This window comes from Triturus cristatus, chromosome 4_1 (assembly GCF_964204655.1).
Source record: "Triturus cristatus chromosome 4_1, aTriCri1.1, whole genome shotgun sequence".
In the NCBI taxonomy this organism is placed as follows: Eukaryota; Metazoa; Chordata; class Amphibia; order Caudata; family Salamandridae; genus Triturus; species Triturus cristatus.
The window spans coordinates 932,011,434-932,031,928 of NC_140585.1; the positions used below are offsets into that span (position 1 = coordinate 932,011,434).

Below are 20,495 nucleotides of genomic sequence, written 5' to 3' on the forward strand. Positions count from 1 at the left end.
AAATAACAACCAAAGAAACTTGACTTGTTGTAGGTATGATCTTACACGCACACACAAGGGAATGCATACATACTCACACAAAAAAGCATATATTCAGAAATATAGATGGACATTCGCAGGCATGACACAGATAAATACAAACATACCCAAGCACAGATAAGTCACGCCTTTAAATATGCTTACACATAAAATATGCGGGTAGCCGCACGCCAAAACAGGCATAAACAGTGCACAGAGACACGCACGTGAAAAGACACCCCCGCACCTACAGATTAACAAATATATGCAGGAACATACAAAAATACGTCAATAGACACTCAAATAAACACATGCAGATACATACAAACATATAAGCACAAAAGGCAGATACACAAAGAAACGTCTTATATAAGCATGTAACGATCCTCAAAAATACCTAAGCACCAACATAAATATTCTAAAAACATTCAAAGTCGTGTAGATAAAAGCAACTATACACACACATAAGTACATTGTGATATGCAAAGAAAAAACAAATACTTAAAGAAAAATGACACAAGTACTCACAGGCCCTCACTATGAGTGGCCCTGTTTTATGTACAATAGTTATGACAGTCGATAAAAACCGACACCAATGTCTACGGAATATATCGCATGCAGTATTCATAGCCTATAGTGAGTTTTGCCCCTAAAATGGAGCAGAACATGAAGATTTCGGTGGTTAAAGGTAAAAATGTCTTGGTATTTACCACGACTTACTTCTCCCGCTGAATATCCGCAGTTTGACCCGCTGACATGCATCTGGGAGTTCAATCTTTTATCGCACCATGTAAACACCGGTGGGATAAAAACTGCAAAACTCATAGAACCGATGTGTGCAGGAACAGGAATTACCGCACATATTGAAAGTTGCTGGGCCACTCGTAAACATGCCTTGATCCCACAGCTTTAGACACACACAAGACACGAGGATGGTCGCCATTCCTGCACACTGGTACACACCCACACACTGTTCCATTAGAACTATTCTGAAGACAGCCATTAGACATATACGTGGTTGACACCAGCCAGGCAGGCTGTAGATGAACATTAGGGGTGGGCGGAATTTGCGGAATTAACCTTCGCAAATTATCGCGAGAATGTTTAAAATTATCGCAAACAAGCAGAAATATCGCAAAGATGCGGAAGTTTTTTTCCGGCATGTTCGCGAGATTTTCTGCATGGTTGCGGGTCGCCAACTTACCCATGTGGTTGCTTGCGGGCGCGGCCATCTTGTTTTGAGTTGTTCTCGCGGTGCATGATCGCGAGAAGAAAGACGTGATCGCGCGACGCATGACGTCACTGCGGGCGCGAACTGTCGCGAGACAGCGCAAATGGCTAAAAACAATACAACATCTCATGGAGAACGCGACCGGATCAAGAAAACTTGTCGGCGAACGCAGGGATTCAGGTAAGGCGATCGCGCGCGCGCGAGAATGTATCATTTTACAGCGCGAGCAAGAAACAAATTATCGCCAAGCTGCGGAAACCGGAATTTTTGACATTTTCGCGCTCTCCGCGGAACGCAAAAATGTCAAATTATCGCAATTTCCGCGAACGGAACGAAATTTTTGCCCAGGCCTAATGAACATATGCATTCATCCGTGACACAGACACAAACTTTCCCAGGCTGAAGCATGCATCCAAAGAAGTATCCTTACCTCCTTCGTAATCGTAGATCGCTACCGCCGATAGCCCACCAGTGCCCTCGTAGATATTCTCTTCTTCTGTGGAAAAGCAAAGATCAGAGGAGGCGATTAACTCAGCATGGAACATGGACAGACGAGGCAGAGTGCAAGATAGTGGCACCAGGGAAAGCACATTAGCTGTGTGGTGCACTGTGAGACAATCTGAACATTTCGGAAATTTGAGGGTAGCACTACACATATTCTCATCTTAATTTGACTTTCATCTCACACTCAGACCCCTGCCCTCTGGTAGGCATCTAAAGGTGGCCCATCCAGGGCTGACTGAAGGTTTAAGGATGGGCACTGGTGTAAATGTGTGGGTGGAGATCTTGTATGGTTCAAAGCCGCCTGTGTGATTGGAGTTAGGGGTTCACACAGTACCTGCTGCTCTGGGCCATGGTGAGCGCCATGGGTACTGGTAGCATGGTGAAGAGTATCATACTTTTAATAATCTGGCATGAGATGTTCTGCTGAGTGGCATGAATGTAGCCTGGGCATTGCTGCCGAGTGCTTCCCTGATACTGTGTTACTTCTGATCTGCCGAACTCCCCAGCGATTCGGCATCCCATGTAAAGGCGTGCAGAATTTTACAGTCAGTCAGTCCATCTGCTAAAAGCGAGGGATTCAGCATCAAAACGGAGGATTCTTTGGAGAGGGAAAATGACCTCCCATATTCAGACTTGTTTTTCCCAGATGGGATCCCTCCCCTGATTTCAAGGGGTCCCCCCACTGTGTAGCAAGCTGAGGGAGGAGTGTGTGATTCACAGTGGTGTCTGCCACACAGGAGAGAAGCTCCGCAGTGTGTGGTCAACAAGGCATGTCTCATCCCACATCCCTCCTCCGCGTGGTTATCTGCTCACATCTAAATAAAGCCAGTGATGTGATTCATTTCTTGGGAATATGACCCACTGAAAATATGTTGGCTTATCTCTAAAACCAAATTCACTGTTAACAAAGGTGCTGTCTGTTTCCCAATCTCCAACCTTGTGAAGACTATGCTGTTTTTCGGTTGATTAATTTATTGATTTTCGTGTCTTACTTGCTTGAGACTCCTGGTGCACTTGCAGTTCGTCCAGCAAACTAATACGGTTGTGCTATGTGCATAGTACAATGTACAAGTACAATTCACTTTACAATTTAATTACTGATTTAGGAAACCTTCCAGAAGGATTATTAAAGGGTCAGAGTCTGTCAACTCTGGGAACATCAGATTGGGATTGGTTTACAGAATAATCCAGACGGATCAAGGCCCCTTCCAGAGAAGAAATGTAGCCACAACCTGACAGAAGACATGGTGCAGGCAGAGGAGAGCCGTTGTCACACACACAGTTGATGTCCCACTCGTAGAGGGGGTGCTGTGTCTTTAAAAGAAGAGCCAAGAGGAAAGTCAGAACGCTCACAGAGGGAGGGCACTGACCTCCTAAAGAGGAGTCATCCTTCCAATAGAGGATACAAGACCCCATCCAACAGGGAACTCGGCCACTCCCAGAGGAGACACTTTCAAATTGTGATCTTTCCATCAACAAGTTACACTCCCTTCCAATGAGGCGATATGAAATCTTCTAAAGAGGAGGTAGTGTTCTCGCATTTAAGGAATGTAGTCTTTCCTGAAGAGAAAGAACAGCCCATCCTATAAATAGGCCATTCATCTAGCAATAGAGGAAATGAATGTCCCACCTACAAAGGAGATTTGACCTCTTACACATTAGTGGTGTGGTCACCACCGGGGGAAGAATGGTCGCTTCCACTAAGGAGGTATGGACTCTCTCATAGAGCAGGTGATGTGTTTTATTCCCGGTCACAGAGAAGGCTCCTTCATCAGAGTACTAGACTCCCCTTGCATGGAAGAGTTTTTACTCCAACTTCCTCACTAAGAACATATTCCCCCTCTCAGGCAGAAGGTATGAACTGTCAAAGATGTGCTATGGCTCCTCCCACAGAGGACCTATGGACACTCTTACAAAGGTAGTGTGGTTCCAACCACTGACTAAATGCAATCCCTTGAAAAGGAGGTATGGCCCCTCTCACAGATGGGAGGTTATTTCCCCACACAAGAGGAATCACCAGCAGTGGACATATTATTCTACCCACAGCTGAGACATGGACCTTCCGATTGGGCGGTGCGGCGACTTGCACAGAGGAGCTGTGGTCTCTCCTGAAGGCAGCATGCTCTCGCTCTTTTCTAGAGTCATGTCTGTGATTGACCCTGTTAACCTTCCATTTCCTTTAAAAAACGTCCCTGCTTGCGACAATATCCAGAGATGCTGGAACTAGGGGTGCGTTAGGTGTTACGCCACCCCATATAATAAGCGAGAATCACTCGGTGAGAGTTTTACAATATGTGGTGCCTCATTTTCACCCGGTAATACTAAATCGGGCGTCTATTGGCCAGAGAAACAGTTACGTCAGCAAATCGCTTTATTCAGTTTCCAATTATAATAAATGATTATAAAAAATATATTAATAGTAAATCTTCAAATACAGATAAGACCTTAAATAGTTACTTTATCTAATTAAAATGCATGTGTCACAACTCCGCTGTGAGGCGGACGGCTTGGGGAAGAGTTGGCGAGTGGCAGCCTGGGTTCAGTTCACCTTCCGACAGGTGTCTGCCCCACCCTGCCCACAGGTTCAGGTATCACTCTGACTGGGGTGCACTGGAGACACATAGTTGGGTACTACTCGGTATGGGCTCAGTGCTGCTCACCTGATCTAACCATTGATGGCTCTGCCCAGGTTCTGTGGTGTTAGTGAAGGGCTCGTCAGGTCGCTTCTGATCAGCAGGGGCCATTATTCCGGAGCTGTGCTTATATTTAACAAATCTGTGCATTCTGAGAGTCGCATTTTGTGTTTGCTAACAAACCAACCAATGATTTCTAAAAATAAAAATGAAGAAGATGAATGGGATTGCGGTATCTTGCCAAACATGGAGAAATGGGTCAACTCTAGTCAGAGAGCACGGCATGATAAGGCTAGTAACCTGCCTGCTCGGCTCTGGCCTCTGCACAGAACCCACTGTTCCAGGAAGCGGAGATCTTTTATACAGTATTAATGGATTGGAGTTTCTCTCACAGCATCACTAGGGGCTATTGCCTCTCCTGAGTACACAGTTCTACTGATGAAGGATGTATGCTTCTGGATAGTTGTTTGACTGAAACTCTTCTTTCTTGATGGGTCTACTTTTTCGGGTACAGTGCTTGGGGTGTTCACTATGTGTGATGTGACTCTGTTTCGAACAAGGCAGTCTGTAAAAGTACACAAACCGGGGACAAAATATTTCTCTAGCGTTGGCACATTTGGAAAAGTAGTTTATGTGCTCTTGAGGTCACTACCAGATGTGTTTTTTGTTTAAGTTTGTGGGAATTTCTGTGCATACTGGTGAGAGACCGGGTTGCTATAACTAAGAATCAATTATACCCCCACCAACATAATTACGCAATTTTTCACATTCTTTGTGGCAATAGCAGAAAGATATATATAGAGAGAAAAACAAACAGAGCACGAGGAAGAACAGAGAAATACTTCCCTGAGACACAATACATTTTCTAGTTGTCTCAAACTATTTCATGATGGGCCACCCTAACCCCAAGAGGCAAAAAACAGCAACCTGCAATCAGATTGAAACAGATTTCATATTCCACATATTTGTGTGAACCGATGGTGGAGTTTGGTATAGAACCAGTTTGCTTGGAAGTGGAATGCCCCGCACCACAATGGCAATTTGTGTTCAGACACCACAGTTTCCCCAGGTCTGTCATTAATACTTACCATCAGACGTGGTGAAAGGTCTAAGACCTTGCTCTTCCCTAATGAAAGCTGAGTTTGTAGTCAGTAGGTATTTCTAGTGATTTCTTTGCACAAGGAAGTCATTTTCGCGAAGAATGTGCTCTCTATGAATCACAATAGCCAACCACACTACAATTTAGCAATATATTGTGACAGAGCACTACATAATGCACCGATGGACACCGCTACTCTCCCAGACTCTCCCGATGCAAGATGTGCTGTGTAAGGTGCACTTGCGCCCTAAGCAGCACTTGCCTTGTTCTCACTTCTTACGGCTTCCGTGGGGTGACACCGATGGCCAGCACAGTCACTGCTAACCCGGTTCCACCACCACTGACATTATTGCATCCTCTCCACCTGGCAAATTACCATCCCGGGGGCAATATGTTCAACCCCAGTGATCTGCTGGGCGCCCTGAAAAAACAGAATGTATCCCAATTCTTGCAACCTGCTGATCCCCTCCATGGAGCATCATAGGCCCTTCCTGGTGGCTCACCGGGCCTCTTTGTGTAAAGGTGTAACACACCACTTTCACCTCGTCATTCCCTTCACAAGACCTCATTTCACTCATGAACCCCTCAGTCAGTCACTTCTCCAGGCAGTCTGTCCCTTCCCTGTATACAATATCAACTAGCCATTCGGGTAATCAGGCACTATAACAAATATGCAGTCGTGGCAGCCCAGGGTTTGGGCAGGTCTTGTCTTGTTTGCCTTTTTTATTGGCCTTCTGGGTCGGCTGTGGAAGCACCAAGCCTGCTCTCTTATACTGCAAAAATCAATCGGTGCTGCTGTCACGGTGCACTGCATCTGAGCCCAGGACAGTGATCTCTGTCTCAGCCACGTCAATTTTGGGGGAGGATGGTGCCAAGATACAAAGTAATTAACAAAATGCTCTCACTCGCATCACAGCCACCTTTCTTCCCCCAATGCAGTCCCATATATCCATGGGTCGCACGTGACTGCCCACTTCATAAGCAAATTGGTTTCCTTAGGCCCAGGGGTTGGCCCGGTGTTGCCTCACCTGTTGGCGAGGTCGTGACTCATCCTCCAATCAGCTGCTCCGGCACCACCACCTGATCATTTGACCCATGGACTGGACTAACGTCAACTGTTAGTGCCCAATACTGCTAGTGAATAATAAAAACTGTAACTGCGTAACTGTATCTGCACTGCAAATGTACGCCTGTGGCACTCCTCTATGGGTTAAATGATGTTGCTAACCACTATGCATTCACAGGTAATGGGTTCTAATAACAAATACATTCTTTATTGGTGACTGCCTTGGATCATTGTTGGATTACGCAATAAATAAATCCTCTCTATGAGGCACTGCATTGTCCCGGAGGGTGGGGAACATATTGCACAGGTAGGTAGGTAGGCAGTGTCATGTTTTGGGCAGATTCAGGGTTTCTTCCTCCATATTGCCGTATGGCTATCAGTTTTTTCTTTGGTTGACGCTGGCGACTTGAACAACAAGCTGTAATCAATCGCTGGGCTGTGTGCTGTCCTGATTGTTGACTACAATTTTATTGATCATTAATTTGCCAATTGTTTGGGTCATTGTTAGATCAGAATCAGATGCAAAAGTCTTCAGATTCCTTACTGAGGACACATAGTGCAGGGCCAGAAGTGTCATGGGGCCGGTAAAAATACTGTCGGTCAACGACATTGCCTTGGCTGGGCAGATTTGTAGGGCTCCTTCCACCTCCTGGCCTGGCACTGCTATCAGTTCACGCTCTGCCTCTGGCCCCCGCTACCAGCTCTTATTCGATGTGAGCTGTAAGAAATCTGATCTGTATCCTGCCCTGGTGGCACCAAGTGCTTTAAGCTTCTTTCTTGACAGTTCATCCGACGATAGAAGTACGTTTTATTGTTGGTTTGGAGGTCATCATAGAAAACTGTATTTCACCAAGTAAAGTGTGCTAGAAGTGTGAATCCAGCCTCCCAGAAGAAGATATGCCAGAGAGCCTTTAGTCAGTGCTGCTGACTCTTGAAAAGGCTTCCCAGATGATGCTAGAAAGCACAGCTTCATTTAGCTAGAATAACAAGCTGCTCCTTTGGTCTCCCTAATGGATGTCTGTGGATGTTGGAATCCTCTAATCCAGATTCCAACAATTTTAAAAGGACACAATTAAACACAACTTTGAGCAGGAGGGCATCTTTGTGGTTGCCACATGTCATCCCACTTTGAGCCAAAAAGGTGCTTTCCATGGACTAGTATAATAATTATCAAAAAGGATTTTGCAGATGATATCTACCTTCCAATCATGAGCGGAATTGTTTTGCTTTTCCACTGCTCACCACCTCTGCAACCACATCAGCATTGTGTGATGAGAAGCACTTAGTAACCGACCCTATCAGAATTAGGCACACCCTAATCCCTTTGGCCTTCCCAAGAGCATTGTTTTGCCTATGATTACATTCAGATACTCCTTCTATAGTCACAATCACGGAACACCTGGGGTCAAAACCATGTAGTAAGCCACAAGTCACCTCCCAGTTCACTGGACACCAAGCTGAGGGTACAAAAATAACCAGTAACCTCCATACCCACTTACCAACTTGCAAGCCTGCTATGTCTGTCATGAGAGAAAACTGGAGGTGGGCCAGAAAGGGTGGGAAGAAATAAATAAAAAGGATAGTTGTGGAGCATATGCCTCAACTTTGTAATAAACAAGATTTATGTATGCCTGTGTGGTGAGAAAGAGACACGGCGCTCAATGTTGTTACCATTTCAGTTGTACCTCTTCCTAGCAAGCAGAAACGTTGAGTTTCCACAACCTTCAAAGACCATTACGAACATATGTCACAAAGATCCAAGCGACCAAGATTTACCAACGAAGATCTTTTTTGTATTGGGCCACTTTTTTGGTACCTGAACCTATTTTATGTCACAGACAGACTCTGCCTGCATCCTACAAGATCCGTCTGGTTAGTACTTCACGTCTGCATATTCTTACTGTCTCCATCCCCGTGGCTCACCTGTGACCCCACCTTGGGGAGCTTTGGCTTCGTGACCCCTGGCAGGCGGACGATTTGGCACTTCCTCATAGTCTACCTCAGTTACATCCCCCACATCGTACACGGGTTCGTCCTTCACTGGCAGATCTGGCATATTCTCATAATCTTCATCTACATCAACTTTGTCAGGGAGGGGTGGTGGGGCCTCCCTCGGAATTACTTCACAATCTTCATAGTCATCGTCCATATCTATAGGTCTGGCGGGAAGTCCAGGAGGCTCTTCATACTCAACTTCCTCCTCCTGCTGAAAGAGAGAGAAGTCACGACAAGAAAAATCAACCTTACATTCTTTTCTTAAAATAATGCTCACAATGCTAGCAGTGGCACTGCACTGCACACACTCACAGCATGCCTAAACAAATAACAATATAGTTCTCCTATAAAGCACACTGTTAGAAATTGGGTTATTGATTGAGAAAGTTGTAAACCCGTTTCAAGCAACAACCACAATCCTAGTTAGAGTGAATCACAAAAGTCACTAAAATAACCTGTGGTTAACCCTCTGGTAGCTTGGCACAAAAGCAATCAGGCTAACTTAGCAGTAGTGTGTAAAGTATACAATCAGTAATAAGGTGAAAACACAGCACAAGAAAAAGCACACACCAATACAGAAAACTAGAAACAGGAGTGATTAAGTTTTAAAGCTTTATGTAAAAGAAATAGCATTTAAAAGATCAAAGTGCCAACTATGGGTATCTGGTCACACGCGCCTGGGGCGAAGTCAAAAGTTAAGGCCGACTGTAATGGAGTGTGGTTCGGCTACACGAGATAGATTGGGCCCAGTCTCAGCTTACCATCAGACCTAAAGGAAATTTAGAGGGAAGGTTTTTAGAAGGTAAAGTTCAGCAGGGTAAGGCTGCCAGCGGTGTCCGAGGAGAAGACACTGTGGTCGGGGAGCCACTGGACAGAGTCACAGGGAACATTTCTACGTTCAGATTTTTTAACTTTTTTGGAAGTTGACAATTTCCAGCAGGACGAAGCTGATGAGGGCTGTAGTCAATGAGGGCTCTTCGAGGCCAGATACCATTGCTTGGGAGATCCAGCTGAACAGGATTTGCTGAGAAGAACGTAATCAGAGCTACTACAAAGTCAGGCTGACTGGCGAGGCATCTCAGGGAGATCTCAGGCCAGTTTCTTGTGAATGGGTTTTAAGTCTCAAGTTTCAGGTTTGGGCTGGAGGAGCATCGTTATCTCAACTTCCAAAGGTCTGAGACTAGATGGACAACATTTGAGGAGTCAGGACTCACTCCAAGCAGAGGGCAGGTGCAGAGTTCAAGGACTCTGGAGCTTATTATCTCCCTGTAGCTTACACAGGAGGGCAGTCAACTAGCCCTTGGAGTCACACTGGTAGTCCTGTGAGCAAGCATTAAGGCAGCATTAAGGCAGGCCTCAAGTGACAGGGTAGTCCTGTGAGGGTATACAACAGGCTTTAAGCAGCATGACAGTCCTTCAAGGTACAAAGCAGGCCTCAAGAAGCAGGGCAGTTCTCGGAAGTACAAGGCAGTCCTTCTCAGGGTCTTCTGCAGGTTCAGGAGTGTACTGAAGAGTTGATCTGAAGTTGCACTATTTATACCTGGTGCACATCTGGGTCTGCAAATGTCATTCCTCCCCCTGCAGAGGTTCCAAGTACTCTAGGGTGACAATAGGCTGTTGTCAAGTTCCTTTGTGAGTGTGCTGCAGGTAGCCCTTTGAAATTTAAGTGGGGTAGGAAACAGCTCCGTCCCGCCCATCCTGGCAAGATGGCCCATCCTGCCAACAACTAGTCCCCATTTGTCTCAATATCCAGTAGAAATACTCATAGGCCAACTGCCACCTATTCAAAGCTATGTGACCCAGGCCACAGGCTGAAAGCACCAAATGGGTAGGACAAGGCAATGCCAAATTTCTAAAAGTAAAAAAAACTTGCAATATTCCCAAGCTGAAATCATTCAATTAACACTTTTTCATAAGATCAAGTAATTCAATTGACTCAAACTTTTTATGATTTTTCTGAACTTCATATTATTTAAAGACATTTCAAAAACACCTTTACATATTAATTGGACCACATATGGACGAGGCACATTTCCTCAGCATTCTGTGGTGGCCCAATAAGTTTCCAAAGCAACTTTTTTCAATTTACTAATTTCAAATCAAAATATGGATGAGAGACATTCAACATCTTAAAATATATATCTATCATGAACAAAAATTCACAAATCCATGTTACATTTACACCAGTCAAATGATTTCATTGGCCTCATACGTATATGTGGTATGATTAATATGAAAAATGTGTTTTTCAAATGTATTTGAACACTGAAGTTAATAAAAATCATAACAATATCGAGAATTAAATTACTTGATCTTATGAAAAAGTATTGATTGAATGATTTCAGCTCGCTTGTGTGTGAGATCGGTCCAGTCCTGCCCCGCCCACAAAACTGCAGCAGCAGGAAAAAATAAAAAGATAATAACATTACATTATGTTATTATCATTTGATTTTTCCTTTTTTACACTACTGCAAAGCAGAGGGACTGGACTTCTCACACAGGAGTGGGCAGGAGCAGGGGGAGGAGTGGTGGGCACACTGATAGTACGCATGAATGTTTGGCCGGCCTCCTGCTTCCTGTTCCGATCCGACCAGGAGAGACGACGGTGGAGAGACACGATTGAAGGTGTTTTTCTTTATCCCTACCCCTGCCCCAACACCCCCGATCCGTGCCAGCCACCGCTGGGTTTAGAGCGATTTCGAAATTGGCACTACTCCCAAATTAACTCATTACAGATCCCGGAGGCCATACGTGTGTATTCCCAGTGCAGTGTTCATATTCAGCGTCCGAGAACCTGATGATGCCAGTTGACCAAACAAGTGTTGGCTGGAACATGATGGACTAGAATGGAGCTACTGCATGGCTAAGAGCAAGATCATTGAATAAAGAAGTCTATGAGTAACTATTGGACTTTGGGATTATTTGAGAAATTCCTTTATAGATATTATAGTTTGCTCGACGGATACAGTTGTATTTAGTTTTAGATGAGTTTAGTCATCTATGTGTACATTTACGTATATAGCTATATTAATACCATTTTACAATATTTAATGTCGTTTTTTAATTTTTAATTTAATTATAGCTTTTAATAATCCTAATATTATTTAGCTAAATTAATATTACTTTTAATTTATTTTAATTTATTATGTTAAGGGTTTTTTTTAGGGATAAGAGAATTATAGTTAATCACCCTTATACTCTACCCATTTCAGAGCCCTAAAAACAAACTCCTTGTCACCCACCCTAAACACTGCCCATCCCTGAGCCCTACAAACTAAGATCAGGACAGCATAACACATACGAGCATACCGCAGTCCACACAACTGCACACACATATATGCACGGACATGTTTGACGACATAAAGAAGTACACACACATACTCACAAATAGGCTGAGCAACATACACATGGAGAGACAACACACATTGCATGTATACATGGGCATACATACATACCTGTCTGGTGGGTTCACTTTCCACTACTACAGGGGGCTTCGGTAACTCTTTGGTAATTCTTGGTTTGATAGTTGGAAGTGGAACTGAAGCTCTAGGGCTTGGCTCCTCCTCAGGCTCCTCGGCAGGTTCCTCCACCTTTAAAGCAAATGTGAAGATGAGGATTAGTCTTTTCGAACCCCAGTGAGTGCTTCTTTAGCACTGGAATCACTGTAACCTCCCCAACTCTAAACATTGTATAAATGTAGGATTTGGGATTAGGGATTAGGGTATCTAAGGGGCTCTTCTATCCTCTGTAATTACATATGTGTATTTTCTCCCCACTCCACCCACTCTGCTATAGGACTCCAGACTCTGCTGAGGGGCTGCAGGATACTCACCATAGACATGTACCATGCGAGCATCGGGAAGGCATGGTGGATATGCCCAGAACTGCCCTAGGAGTAAGGGTTAGCATGAATGTGCGGTGTTGTAAGACTCAATATCATCAATTTCTGGTCTGCTGGATCATTGGAAGGAACAAACTGTTTAGTAGCTTACATACAGGAAGATCATGGCAGATCAGGAGCGGATGACTTCAGGAAGAACTCACAATTGGGGAATGGGACTGAGTTCATAGTTTTACCCGCGAAGCACCAAGGAATGCCAAGTTCAAATACATTTACTCAACTTAAAATCCTGGATTAAACCTAGTCCAAGCAGTATTGCATAAAATTGATACTGGAGGACCACACAACTAAGAGAAAAGAATGTTTGGGGTGAGATTTTCCAGATTTCTATGAATGCAGAATGGCTTGTGAATTTTGGAAGAAGGTGACAGATAAGCTGATGTACTTGGAGGAAGCCACTGTGGCATTCCTTAGTCATTTGCAGACTTTGTCAACTACCTACAAGAAATAATAAGAACCACATCTATATCTGTTGCTGGAGGAGGCTATATTTGATTGTAAATGACCCAGTGCCAGATTGTTTGGGATGAGGCAGTGTGCTGGGGTGAGTACTCCTTTATTTCTGAATGTGATACATAGTGGTCCATAAATGGCCTGCTAGTGACACATTTTTATCATTTCATCATTTGTGACTGTGCTGAACTCTCGGCTTCACCAACACTTGTGACCACTACTCGGCCAGATACTGATTTAGTGGGTGCATATGTAGTTATGTGTAAGGTGCTATAGCTAAGCAGGAAGCCATCATCCTTACTTTTCTCCCAGTTAAAGGATGTGGTGTCTGTAAAAGAGGTAGAAGCCTTTAAAATGCCATCACCCTCTGTTGGCTTGGGTAGATTTTGCATGTGACTGATTTTAACACGGTTCTCTGAAAAGGCTGAATCTGCTGAATATTGAGAAGGCACTTCTTGGCATTTACTGTGAACCATAACCTTTGAAGGAGTCCCGCTGCTGCCTGCGTATGCTTGCCTGGATGCATGAAGCATGCCATTATACACCTTTATTATTTTTTTAACTGTGTTAGTCTTAGAATAGAACTATAGACGTTTCTCATTGCGTCCAGGTATTGGCAAAGTTTTGGAGAAGGAGATTAATAGATATCTCTTTGAATTCCTGATATAGAACAACATTCTGCATCCTACACAAACAGGTTTTCATCGGAGCTGCGGCATGGAAACTGTGTTATTAATAACCACAGATAACCTATACCAAGTCTTGGATCAGGGTGGATCGACTGCACTTATTCTCCTTGATTTAAGCGCAGCCTTTGATACAGTATCACACCCTATCCTTCTTCATTGACTAGAAGAATTGCCGTTAGCGGCCACACGTGAAAGTGGCTATCATCCTTCTTAACTAACAGGAGATTTCAAGGCAGCGAAGGGCCATTTCACTCCAAGATGCATCAGTTAAAGTGTGGTGTGCCGCAGGGCTCCTCCCTTAGCCCCACACTTTTTATTGTATACGTTTGTCGATTATCGGACATTATATGCTCTTTTGCCTTGTACTATGGTTTCTTATGCTGACAATACCAAAGCTATTGTTTCTCTTTCTCCCAGCAATGCTCTGACATCCCAAAACCTAAACAGTTATTTAGAGCAAGTCACCAACTTGATGGCAGCGAGCTGCCCTAAATTAAATGGGGAGTTAATGGAGGTCTTGATAGTTGTAAACAACCCATATTTATGGGTCCAACTTACCTGACCTCCGTCCTTAGGACATCGTCCATCCCCCAAACCAGAAGTGAAAAGTCTAGGCATCATTCTGGACAGCCATCTCTGTATGGCCCTACAAGCAAAAAGAGTCGCAGTGACGTGCCTCGGCCTTCTCAGAGCCTTAAGAAAAACGATCAAATGGCTCCCCATGGAGGTACGAAGAACAGTGGTAGGGGGAATCATACTATTGGTCCTTCACTATTGCAATTCTCTCTTCTTAGGCAGTCCTCTTTTAGTGACTAAAAAGCTGCAGATCATCCAGAATGCAGTGGTGCAACTGTTTGGTGTCCTCAGGTTCCAGTCAGCTCGCCCAGTGCTTGCCACACTGCACTGGCTGCCAATAAACAAAAGAATTCAATTTAAGGCATCATGCATTGCTTATTGTGCTAAACACAAACCCGGCCCACAGATTCTTCATCATCTTATTAACTCCTACAAGGACAACAGAGAACTCAGGTCAAGCAAATGAGACCTTCTAACAGTTGCAAGGATTAAGAGGGCCAGAGGTGGTGGACACGTTTTTTCCTACCCGACTCCCAAACTATGGAACTCTTTGCCCATCAGGCTGAGACTTAATGATAATTTAAGTTTTAGAAAGCATCTGAAAAGTACATGTTTACTTAATTGGTTTGGTCTCTAGCAGGGATGGCTAGCGCTGGGAAGCCATGCGCTCGATAAATGCTGTTAATAATAATAATAATAATGATGAGGATTATAATAATAATATATAGACAACACTATCCACAAACAAAGACTTGCATTTTGCTGCAGGGGTACAACTTCAAAGAGACCTAGAGGCCCATTAGGATGTAGGGAGGATCGCCACCGCCCACAAGTCGACCGGGCGGAAAAGGATTTAATATGGTGGCGGTGTCTGCTAGACACCGCCATCCATATTAGCATCCATATTAGCATGGGGGCGGAAACATGCCTTTCCGTGGCGGCGTTGCCGCCACGGAAAGGCATGCGTAATTCTCTTCCGGGGGCCCATTGCGGGCCCCTAGGGTATTGGGGGGTGCACATGGGGGGTACCAATGGTACCCCCCTGCATTGTCGTGGACATGGTGGCAGGCACCTCACGGTGCCTGTCACCTTGTGCATGACAATGCACGCAGTGCATTCCCAGCATTGTGGCGTGCGGTGCTCACAGCACCGCCCGCCACAATGCTGGGAATAGAGGATGCCACGGTGGCATCCTAATCGCCATTGCGGGACTGCCGCACCACTGGCGGCCGGTCCCAGCACCGCTAGGGTGGCGGGCGGACGGAAGTCCGCCCGCCATTCTAATGGGCCTCCTAGTATGAAAGCATACTCTTGGGTACCAGTATGGAAGAGGTTTCTAGACACTTGGTACTGTTACAAGGTTTTACTGACAAATGGGCCTGTAAGTTGAGTGACACAGATTGCACTGATGGCCTTCAGTCTAACATGCCTAGCCAGTAAGGTGTCTTAAAAACCAGAACAGTTGTCTCCTGCCTGCTACAGATCTCTGTGATTCCTCACAATGTTTTAATGCACATGTTTCAAGTTGCCTTCACTTCCTGCACAAATATGTGCAAATATATTCTCTTGTCCCAGGGAAATACAGGAAAGTGTTCCACTGTCCACAATAGTACCACATACTAATAAAGTTATCAAGTCTCAAGGCTACACCTACCCTCCCTTGTTCAGATATTAATATTCTACCGCAACCTCTCTTGTCCCTGGGTTATTGGGATTCTGCCAGGCAGGGTGACGACAGAAATGCCACTTTCGCTGTTCCTTTACAAAAATTCTCCTGTGGTGCAGACATATATTTATTCTTAATTCTAAAAACTGTTAATCTAATAAGGGCAAGTTTTAAACAGTCTGTAGGCTGTAATTGTTCTACTAGGGGCAAGGATGTGCTTGCTTCTACTCTGGGTCCCAGAGTGTGCAACAAAAAACCTTGTGTCTGTGGGTGTTCCCTCCATTGAGAAGGTATTGGCTGCTCTCTGTATTATAAGCCGCCAGGTCATCTCTTGGAGGTGGCTGAATAAAATAGAAGTGCGGGTTAATTCTGTTATTTATTCATACCATACAGTTTGGGTGATATCATGGAATACAAGATTAATTTCACACACCATGTGCACCCTAGGTTGCTGGTAGGTAATTCAAGGATATCAAGGGTCCGGTTATATATCTTCTCTAGGTTACTTGCTAATTAGTTCTTCCTCTAGGCAGAGCAACGCTGGCTCATTGTTTATCTTTACTACAAATATTTCAGAGACATTTATGTCTTGTCATTTTTCAACTTCAAAAGTATTAGGTTCGAAAAATATTGGATAGCATCTGAGGTCTTTTCAACAAAATAAGCATCCTCACTTATCTTCAGAGAGTTGTCCTTTTCGGAATAGTTCATATGTCGAAGGCCCACTATAGCAGCATCTTATTTTGATGCAAGCCACATGGATGGCTTTAGGTTTTGTGGAACCTATTGTACTAAAGAATATATATATTTTTTTTTACCACAAATGTTTCTTATAGAACAATATTCCTGTAACCAGTTATTTCGAATAGTGACAGGGATGATGTTTGCCACAGGAGGATAGAGTGTTGTGTGGCTCCATCTGAATCTGGTCCTTGGGAACGATGTTAGTCTCAGAAGGAATGTTCTTTTCTGTTCTTGAGATGAAGTGTCATAAGCCGCCTTCTTCTCCTTTTGGACTCATGAGAGACTAAGGCTCTTGTGTGTCAGAACCAAAACTGGAATGTGAATCTGCTGAGGTCCCTCCCTCCCAGGCCTCTACAGCGTTGGTTAGATGCCATTAAGTATTTGCCTTTATTTATTTAGAGGCTTGTGTAAGAAATGCCTGCATTCTAAATAGGAAGCATAATCAGGTCTCTTGGTATTTGACAATCCATGGAATACTAAATCCCTATTCAAGTACACAACTTAAAATGAAGATTAAACACTCTTATTCCATCCCTCCAACCCTCCAAGAACCTCAAAATTTTAAACATGGATACATTGCAATACAGCCTTTCTCTCAAGTCCCACCCCAAAAACCTGCATTGTCCCATTGGCTCACTCTTTTGAGGGTTTTCTAGAGTTTTCTTATAGTTCTTCTAATTTGTGGACTGAACTATATGATCTGGAAAAAGCCAGAAATTGTATAGAGATAAGGAGAAGAGATTGATGCGGTCGATGTCATGGGGAGTGTGATCACAGACCTGCCCGGTGCTGGTGCCCATATTTTTGTCTGTTGAAAAACATACTTACAATTACAGAAGCAATTAGTAGTTGGCAGGATGATGCACAGCATGTGAATCTTTGACAGTGGCTAAATGCGCCAGCCCAGACGATGAGGTCAGGTAAATCCCAATTCAAGTACGAGGAATCAAAGATAGAGATTGAGGACAGTGCCATGGTGGAGAGGTCTTTCTGTGGTACTGTTTTTGTGGTTAGAGGTTCAACACCCAAACCATGTTTGACCTTTTAGTGTGAGACTTACCCAATAGTTTTTTACTGCTTCACGCAGAGAGATTAGTCACATTTATACTTGGCCGAAACGCGTTAGGGCGATTGTGGTGGTTCAGCAATAAAAATACCTGCAAGCACATCAATTGGGTTTGTGTCCGTCCTTTCCCGAGCAAAAGGAAGCAAAGAAGAACGGCGTTATATATATAGTTTACCTACATAAAGGTGAGTGCGTCTACTGCAGTCTGCTATGTTTATCTTTATTTTGTTTGTGTTTCAGCCCGAGAATAAATAGTGTTTTCTGTGCCTCAAGACCACACTTTAGGCTCAGTAGTGTGAGCTTACTGGACACAGTGTGTGTGTATATGTGCACACATTGCTCTAAAGGCATATACTGATGCACTGAAATAGGGTTTTGAGGCAATGAGCCATCCATGCGGTTGTGCTGCAGGATGGGCTGGAATGTTTCTGTGACAAAGATGGTACATCACTTATAAAACTTCCTCAGCCATGATTCTGCATGTTTCAGTCTAAGCAGCAGATTGTGGTCTTCATCATGTGGATGATGGAATGACACCTTAACAATCAACGATGGAGGAGCCTACAGACGACTAAGTTCAGGAGTGTCATGACACATCTGGTTTGGTAAAATTCACACTCTCCCATATCCATGCAGGAATACCAATCATTTTAGGCATCATGTCTCACACAGTACATCCAATTATGGCAAGCAGCATCAGCCCTGGAACCTACCTCTCTTACCTCCGTTACTGCCAATATCATCTCTCTCAGTAGGACATTTCCTCTGACTCTGATGGCCATGTGTATTCTCCCTTACATTCTAACTTTCCAGTGACTAGCAGGCTGCATCTCTGTCAATGGCACTTCTACCAAACCTCCATCCTTTGCAGGCAACAACGTTGTTGCTATACCCTCCGGCATAGGTCCAGCTACTACAGGCAATATCTCAGACACTGTAGCCTCTCTTTAGAACAGTGACCTTTCAGCAGGCAATTCAGGATTCATTTACCCTATTTCTCACCTTCTGCTTCTGGGCCTGCTTCTGGGCCTGCTCCCGTTCCTGCTTCTCCCGGGCCTGTCGCCTGGCACGTTCTTCCTCTGCCCGCTTCTTGTTTTCATCATCTGCAGATTTTGCCATGTTCTCAAAACGGGCTTTCAGGGAGCTGGCACCACTGGATGCTATGAAAATAATGCATGTTCTGTAGAAATTAGTTGGGGATCAGGGCTTTAATAAAGCCTCACGTATATGACCACAAAGTTACAGGTGATTATCGGGCTCTAAATAAACTAAGGCTTGGAAAAGAAAAAAACAGATGTTTAGCTAGGGCCATGAGGATCAAGGAAAACAAAACTGTACCTGCCTGCCTGTCACATGGTGGAGCTGCAAAGAAACATGACAAGGGCAATCCTTTATGATTTAGGAAGCCTAGACCGGTCATCAGCCACTACTTATGTGGTTGGGACTACCAGTCCCAGGATCCTTCTCTTCTACCTGGAGCCTCCAGGGCAGGAGGTGGGGTCCTTTTAGCTCACAATATTTAGCGCCAAGTGCTGTCCCACAGCGCAGGAGCCTAGAACTGGTCACCAGACACTACGTCTGCAGTAGGGACTACCTGTCCCAGGATCCTTCTCTTCTGACTGGAGCCTTGAGGGCAAGAGGCGAGGCCCTTTTGGTTTTCGCTATTGAGCATAGTGCTGCCCCACAGTGAGGGTCAGATGCAGGCCATACCAGGGGAAAGCCTGGGCCAAGGGCGTGCCCATCTTTGCCCGTCATCACCCGGAAGAGGCTAAGCTGGGCCACTCTTTTTGGTTTGTTCCCAGGAAGTGTAAGAGGCCCTGTTCTTGTCTTCTTCTATTTACTTTTGGTATTTCATTGATCTTCAGGTATGACTTTTAACTATAAAGCAATGCCATAGCTATTATTGACTGAGATTTGGCGACCTACTTCAAGCCTTCTATTTTTTAATATTCTTGATGTGTTGGGTGAACAGCCTATTGATATTACTTAAAATTATTTGGCAATTGTTGGGGGTTCGCTTTGTCTTCCCAGCAGCGTCAGTTCGATTCTACATCTGCTGGACATGGGGAAGAGGAAAGCTGCTGCCAGTCCAAGAGCTAAACAAAAGAAGAGCAAATCAGCTAAACATGCTGCTACCAACTGTGTAGCTGACAAAATTGGCAATTTAATCTACAAAGTGGAGTCTATTCTGTGCACCAGTGGGAGGCCCCTTGGCGAATCCTTGAAACAAACTGAACTAGCCAAGTTCTTTGACAAAAAGGTTAAAGTGTCTCATAGCCAGCCTAGCAAGCAGTCAGCTCTTTTGCAAAGTTCTAGTGGTGCTCCCGATCTTCCTTCCGCTAGCTAAAATCTCTTTCAGGATGTTAATGTTGTGTACACAAACAGATCACTACTCTGTTGCAGTATGATTCTTGCTCCAATAGGGAGCTTTCTGAAAACTTTGATGCCGGCACATTATGTGGATACTCAAACTAGGTTTGTTACTTTGATTGTGTCATTGAAAAATGAGGTTGAGGCATTAAAACACATAGTATCAGATCTAACCAGTCTACTCTCAAAGCAGGTCCCAGATATTACCAATTGCCTAGACTCTGCATTTTAGGCCTCCACACTGCAACATCCATTCAACAAGGTACAAGCTACGTGGAGAATAGGAGTGCCAACAAGAATTGGTCCCATATCAATGTGCGAAAATCTCGTAATTCCACTGTCCAAAATTGCACAACTACATCACAACAAGTTCATACCCAAAGGCAATATTATATGTTAATGGCTATTTTCGGAGACAGTGGTATTCCAGCCAAAGGGAGGAGGGGAAAAATATCCTTTTCTTCTCAAGAGTTGTTCAACAACT

General features: G+C 44.3%; 1 protein-coding gene across 2 annotated transcripts in view; it reads right to left on the reverse strand.

Moving 5' to 3' along the window:
* Positions 1-20,495, reverse strand: part of LOC146855847 (src substrate cortactin-like) — a 175,966-nt gene that overhangs the window by 12,303 nt on the left and 143,168 nt on the right. The window contains exons 12-15 of one of the 2 annotated variants that reach the window (XM_085653789.1): positions 18,644-18,801; positions 12,002-12,136; positions 8,475-8,757; positions 1,680-1,745 (exon numbers count right to left, since the gene is read on the reverse strand). In XM_085653789.1, coding sequence (XP_085509915.1) covers positions 1,680-1,745; positions 8,475-8,757; positions 12,002-12,136; positions 18,644-18,801 — 642 coding nt within the window. The remainder of the gene's footprint in view (positions 1-1,679; positions 1,746-8,474; positions 8,758-12,001; positions 12,137-18,643; positions 18,802-20,495) is intronic. The other variant, XM_085653790.1, reaches the window with a different exon arrangement.